We start from the raw sequence: 7,500 nt of genomic DNA on the forward strand, positions 1-7,500 counted from the left end.
GGATTTATGGCGCTTACGACACGTTTAGGTCATTTCAGTGTCAGTAAAAAGGAAGAAAATGGGATAGTCAAATAATTATGGATTTACAATACAATTGAAAGCACACAAAAAAAAGTAAGACAAAGGGGAATGGTTTAATTACGGAACAGATGCAGATTCGAAGAGCACACTATGGGTGCACCTAGTTTCAGATCACCTAAAAGTCTAATCCAGACGCAAGCACAAGATTCCACTAAAAGGAAAATGCTAAATTGTTTACAAACCATTATGTATTCAATACAAAACATGTAAAGGTACATAACAATAACAAAGAGATGATTTACAAGGAAATATATCATCTCCTAAAACAACAACTATACATCTGACTGTTTCTCTCCCAGCCAAGGACTCAAGCCAGGGCCGGGACAAAACTAAGTAATCCCATTCTAAGACAAAGACAGAAAGCCAAACTCAGAAAACAGTTTTAGGAGGGAAAGGAGACACAGTACGTGACCTCCTGTCCTCCATGTGAGGTCAAATGCCCCCATCCAGGTATAGTGGACTGGTATAGTTGCACTTAACCAAAACTTGAAGAAAGAATATATATATACATATTATATAAAATATATAAATGGATTCACTCAATTATATGGCCGAAACACATGTTTCTGTGGCTTCTATCCACGTCTTCAGTCGGCATACTATGTCCGTAAAATGATATATTCTCATATATAATATATATATATATATATATATATTATATATATATATATATATTATATATAAAATTATATTATATGATGAGAGAGAGAGAGAGAGAGAGAGAGAGAGAGAGAGAGAGGAGAGAGAGAGAGAGAGAGAGAGAGATTTTTTGTTTGTTGCTTTAGGTCTCTTCCAACACAATTGAGGTTATATGAGAGACCGCTGAAACAAAAAAACAAGCAATCTAACAAAAATAGTACAAATGTAAATCAAAATCATAACCTAAAGATATCATAAGCTAAATTATAAATAACCAAGAACAAACAGGCAGAAGATTTACAGAAAAAAAAATATCCCCTGTCAAAAATACAATCACAAACCAAAGAAGCAGGATAGGCTAGTAAAGAGAAGAAGAAACGACATCACTATCGGATCGTACACCCATGCGAACATCATAGGTATATGATTCAAGGGTGATGCTCCCATCCAACCACCCGCGCTGGGAGAGAAGGAGAGAGAGAGAGAGAGAGAGAGAGAGAGAGAGAGAGAGAGAGAGAGAGAGAGAGAGAGAGAGAGAGAGAGAGAGAGTTTAGGAAATTGGGTGAAAAGTGAAAAATAGTCATAACATAACACAACATATACTAACAGTTGGTTAGGTCAAAGGCCTTTAAATACCCTGAGAGATGAAAGGTTCAGGTCAAAAATTCGCAGATATAATCATAACTATGATCATCATTTATATCATAAGCAATCAAATATATATCAATTAAAAACTTATTCATCAAATTCGTATTTGAAGTTATAGATCTCCATGTCAATTGTATTTTTGAAATGATTATACTTGAAGTCTTTGGTTGTAAATTTCAAACTGTTCCATGCATTCACTGTCCCTATAATAATTTTTAAAAACTGCCGAATAATGGAGGAGAATCATGTTATAAAAATGTTGTATTTGTCTCCGTGTATAAAATTGACATGGGAGTACTTAAAAAGTGTATTGGGGTCCATTTGATCAAGACTATGGACAATTTTGTTTAACTGTATAAGGTCACCCCTCGTTCTTCTGTGTTTTAGCGATAGGAGGGAGGGCTAAGTATTTCAATCATTCCTCATAAGTCATATTTTCAAAAGCTTTGTAGCCCGTCTTTGAACATTTTCTTAAGCATTCGACGAACGTTCGAATAAGGGGCTCATCATACAGTTGTCATATAGGTATTCAAGAATGGGTCTTATGACCATTTTATATCCTTGAAGAAACATGGTACCATTCAAGTAAGAAAAACTCCTACAAATAATACTTATCATCCTGTTGTTTTTTTTGTTTTTTTTTTGTTTTTAAGGGTTTTACGGCGCTTACAACACATTTAGGTTATATCAGCGCCAGTAAAAAGGAAGAAAATGGGACAGTAAAAAGTTCTAGAATTACAATTAAAGCATCCAAGAAAAAGTAAGACAAAGGGGAACTGGGAACAAATAGGGATCAGATGTAGATTCCAAGAGCATACCATCAATGTTCTTAGTTTGAGATCACCAATAAGTCTTATCTGGACACAAGCACTGCCCCCACTAAGAGGAATACACTCAAATGCTTACATTATAAATTAGAACAAATATAATAATACATAACAGAGAGATGATTTACAAGGAAAAAAAATATCATCTCCCAAAACATTAACTATGCATTTAACTGTTTCCCTCCAAGTCAGGACCCCGACCAGGGCCAGGACAAAACCAAGTAATCTCATTACAAGACAAAGACAGAATGCAAGTTGGAAAACAGATATAGGGGGATAGAAGACACAATAAGTACCTCCCTGCCCACTATGGGAGGTAGGAACCCCACCCAGGACCAATTTATATCCTTGAAGAAACATGGTACCATTCAAGTAAGAAAAACTCCTACAAATAATACTTATCATCCCGTTTGCCCTATTAATACAATCATGGACATGAACATCGAAATAAAATTCTCGATAAAAAATGAAACCAGTATTTGTTGTTTGCTTGTTTTTAAGGGTTTTACGACGCTTGCATCACATTTAGGTCAAATCAGCACCAGTAAAAAGGAGGAAGTGTGATAGTCAAAGTGTTATAGCACCCAAATAAAAGTAAGACAAAGAGGAATTGGTTCAAACAGAGAACAGATGTAGATTCCAAGAGCAAACTATCAGTGTACTTAGTTTGCGATCACCTAACAGTCTCATCCAAACACAAACACAGGTCCCCACTAAGAGGTTTGTTTTCAAGGGTTTTACGGCGCTTGCAACACACTGAGGTCATATCAGCGCCAGTAAAAAAGGAAGAAAATTGGATAGCAAAAAGTTCTAGAATTACAATTAAAACACCCAAGAAAAAGGAAGACAAAGGGGAGTGGTTCAAATAGGAAACAGATGTAGATTCCAAAGGCACACTATCAAAGTACTTAGTTTGAGATCACCTAAATGTTTCACCCAGACACCAGCACAAGATCCCACTAAGAGGAATACACTCAAATGTTTACAAATCATATGTTAAAAAAACCCCAAAAAAAACACAGTACATAACAGAGAGATGATTTACAAGGAAAAAAATATCATCTCCAAAAACTAACTATACATTTGACTGTTTCCCTCCCAGCCAAGGACCCCAGGCAGGGTCAGGACAAAACTAGGTAATCTCATTCCAAGGCAAAGACAGAAAGCAAATTGGAAAACAGATACAAGGGAATAGAAGACACAGTAAGTGCCACCCTGCCCACTATGGGAGGCTAGGAACCCCACCCAGCCCACTAAGAGGAAAACACTTAAATTTTAACATACCGATATATTGATATATATATATAAAACAAAAAATGTAATCGTACTTAATAGAGAGATGATTTACAATGAAAAAAATATATATAATCTCCCAAAACTTTAGCTATACATTAGACTTGTTTCCCTCCCAGTCAAGGACTCCGACCTGGGCCAGGACAAAACCGAGTAATCTCATTCCAAGACAAAGACAGAAAGCAAGTTGGAAAACAGATATAGGAGGATAGAAGACACAGTCAGTGTTTCCCTGCCCACTATGGAAGGTCAGGAACCCACCCAGACACAAATATCGTTCTCTGTATCAGTGACAGATAGTAAAACAGTAAAAACTGGGCTCACGTAGTAAGTAAAGGAATTGTTTTTTTTCTCCCAGCATGTAAGACTTTACAGTTTTTAACATTAAAACTTATTTTCCAATCAGTAGGCCATAAAAATAGAGCATAGATATAGATCATTCTATAAGTGTTGGCAATTTAGTGTAGAAGAATAGATTTTGGTATCGTCTGCAAACAGCTTACAATTTGTATCTATAATATCAGGGAGATCATTCATGTAAATTATAAATAATAATAGTCCAAGTACACAACCCTGGGAGACCTCAGGTACAGCATGTCTGACACCAAAGTAAGATTTACATGATAAAAATTAATTATCAAGCCTATTGTTTTGACCATAATAGGTAGTTGAATGGTTTTTGATGTTTATAAATTATGATCTTTTAACAAAATTATTCAAATAAATGTGAGAGGTGAAAAGCAGGTGGTAACTATTGTTTGGTGTTAATAAAACTGCTCTAAAAAATAAATTGATGGCACCATTGTTTTGAACAAAGCATTTCTTATTTTAAAACAAACACTTCTCTTTAAAAAATCAGTGTGTATAAAATCGTACATTAAAAAAAAAAAAGAGCTTTTTTAATATAGTGCAATATCCACTAAATGTGCTCAAAGCGCTTTACAAGGGGTCCCTGGCCATCAGCAACATTTAACAGTTAGGACGGGACATGATGCCTGTTAGGCAATATTACAATTTTTCGGACAAAGACAACGCTGTTAACAGCCAGGTACTCATTTTACACCTGAGTACGGTGAGAGAATGTGAGTAAAGAGCCTTTTCCAAGGACTCAACTATGCGCCGAGCACGAGGCTCAAACCCAAGGCCTTCCAATCCGAAAGCGAGTGTCATACCACTAGACCACATAGCCGCACATTATACGTGCATTACTCACGATAAAAACATAAAACATATTTCATAGAAAATTGACACAATAGCGATAAATTAAGATATTCCAAAAACAGCTAAAACATTAAAGACGGTATTCATTGTTTTGAAATGATAACTGTATTTTGATGGCTTGTGTTCATCGATGAGGGGCTCCAGCTACGAAACAAAACTTCCAATTTCATATACTAGATTTTTTTATGATTAACCATTGCCATAAGAACTACAAAACAATAAATGATTTTTTTAATCAATGCAGTTTATATGTTTTTTGTTTGTTTTTAAGGGTAATAAGGCGCTTGCAACACATTTAGGTCATATCAGCGCCAGTAAAAAGGAAGAAAATTGGTTAGTAAAAAGTTCTAGAAATACATCTAAAGCACCCAAGAAAAAGTAAGACATAGGGGAACTGGGAACAAATAGGAATCAGATGTAGATTCCAAGAGCATACCACCAATGTACTTAGTTTGAGATCACCTAAAAGTCTCATCCAAACAAAAGCACACGCTCCCCACTATGAGGAATACACTCAAATGTTCACAAATCATATATAATACATAAACAAAACACAATACAATGCATAACAGAGAGATGATTTACAAGGAAAAAAATATCATCTCCGAAAACTAACTATACATTTGACTGTTTCCCTCCCAGCCAGGGTATCCGGCAAGGCCCGGACAAAACCAAGTAATCTCATTCCAACACAAAGAGAGAAAGCAAGTTGGAAAACAAATATAGAGGGATAGAAGACACAGTATGTACCTCCCTGCCCATTATGGGAGGTCAGGAACCCCACCCATGCAGTTTATATTACCAAAAATCTGAACAAGTGTGTATGAAAGGGTGCCAGAGATACACTCTAACCTTAACATCACCAGAATACAATTTTTGAAGCCAAATATACACGGCAACTAATTAAACAATATAAAAAATATAACCTCAGCGAAAATTAGTCGACTTGTGCATCTCTTGTAGGAAATTTGTTGATATGCATATTATATCACTGCACCTTGAACTAAATTTTAAGATAAATTTTGTTTGATCATTATTGATAATTATCACATCCATTTTGATCAATGTATTTTTTTATTAAGAAAATCATTCTATTGAGCCTTATAAAAGCATCTCGCATTAGGTGACCAGATAAAAAAAAAGTATTTTACAAAAAGTCAGTAAAATCAGAAAGATTAAAGATGAAGTAGTGGAATTTTGCTCAGCTGAACTTAATTTCCATTATCAGATTTTGAGCATTTTTGAGGGATCAAATAAGCAGCTTTAATGGTTTTGTTTTTGTTTTTTTTTATTTTTCAGTGCGCTATCTGGATTCTCTTTTAAATTAGTTGTAATAATTTTCCTTAGTTGGATGCTTTGTAAATTTATTCCATAGATTTTTTCCCTTTTTAAAACCAAACTACTTGATGGCATTTTATATTTTTTTAAATGTGGTGTCAGTTGCAAATACTTCATCGAATTGGCATTGAATATTTTTAGAGAGTTTTTGGCGTAAGGTTTTTACAATATAAGATAGTTAAATTATTTGCCACCTATGGCCATGATAATGTTCCTATTCCATAAAAATTAATTTGGTCATGGATATGGCTGGATGGATATGCTAACTGTTTACAACTATGATGGTGACTGAATCAAGATCAATAGATAGATATAATACTATCATCTTTTACTTCCAATTGTCTCTCTTTCTGGTCAGCTTGGTTTAATATATTTAGACGCTTTAGCAACAACGCAAACTAAAGGCACACGTTTTGGAAATAAATGAATAAACAATATAATGAAAATGATTGTATAAAGACGTTCAAACAGCTCATGCTTATTGCTTAGATGACCATAATATCAATAACCAAAATGCATCGATCAGAGACAATACTCTTTTCTCTAAACTTGATAAAATAAATAAATAATTTATTGCAGATATATTTTTAAACAAATAATATTCATAACAATGTTATTTTTATCCAGATATAAATAGGTAAAAACATAATAATAATAATAATAATATAATAATAATAATAATAATAATAATAATAATAATAATAATAATAATAATAATAATAATACTAATAATAATGATAATAATATAATAATAATATAATAATAATAATAATAATAATAATAATAATAATAATAATAATAATAATGATAATGATAATAATAATAATAATAATAATAATAATAATAATAATAATAATAATAATAATAATAATAACAATAATAACAATGGTAATTATGTTAATAATGATAATAGTGTGAATATATTTTTTAAACTCAAAGTATATAAATTGTTGACATTAATTAAAGTCACAAACCACTTATTGTCCAACAAAATAGATTTTAAAAAGAGTAAAGATAACTTACAATGCAGCAGAGGATGTAAACCATTTCGAATGTGTTTTCATTTTCATCCAATTCACTGAACATGTAAATAAACAATTGGGTAAATCATCATATTTTTTCACATTCGTGACTAGTATCTCTCTCTCTCTCTCTCTCTCTCTCTCTCTCTCTCTATCTCTCTCTCTCTCTCTCTCTCTCTCTCTTTTCTCTCTCATCTTCCCCTTTCTCAGTCCTACAAATGAGTATCTGCTATGTTGATTCGTTTGGTTTCATATCTATCAAGTGGCACAGACAACTGTGAACATCTCTCTTCTCTCTCTCTCTCTCTCTCTCTCTCTCTCTCTCTCTCTCTCTCTCTCTCTCTCTATCTCTCCTCGTTTCTCAGTCCCTACAAATGAGTATCTGCTATGTTGATTCGTTTGGTTTCATATCTATCAAGTGGCACAGACAA

General features: G+C 33.5%; 1 protein-coding gene across 1 annotated transcript in view; it reads right to left on the reverse strand.

The window, feature by feature from the left end:
* LOC144964077 (adhesion G-protein coupled receptor V1-like) overlaps positions 1-7,500 on the reverse strand; it is a 28,150-nt gene that overhangs the window by 19,952 nt on the left and 698 nt on the right. Inside the window, exon 2 of the mRNA XM_078898018.1 lies at positions 7,071-7,125. Within this exon, the coding sequence (XP_078754144.1) occupies positions 7,071-7,125 (55 nt within the window). The remainder of the gene's footprint in view (positions 1-7,070; positions 7,126-7,500) is intronic.

Source organism: Berghia stephanieae, chromosome 2, assembly GCF_034508935.2.
Source record: "Berghia stephanieae isolate SIO BIC M18660-M18661 chromosome 2, UCSD_Bste_1.3, whole genome shotgun sequence".
Taxonomy (NCBI): domain Eukaryota; kingdom Metazoa; phylum Mollusca; class Gastropoda; order Nudibranchia; family Aeolidiidae; genus Berghia; species Berghia stephanieae.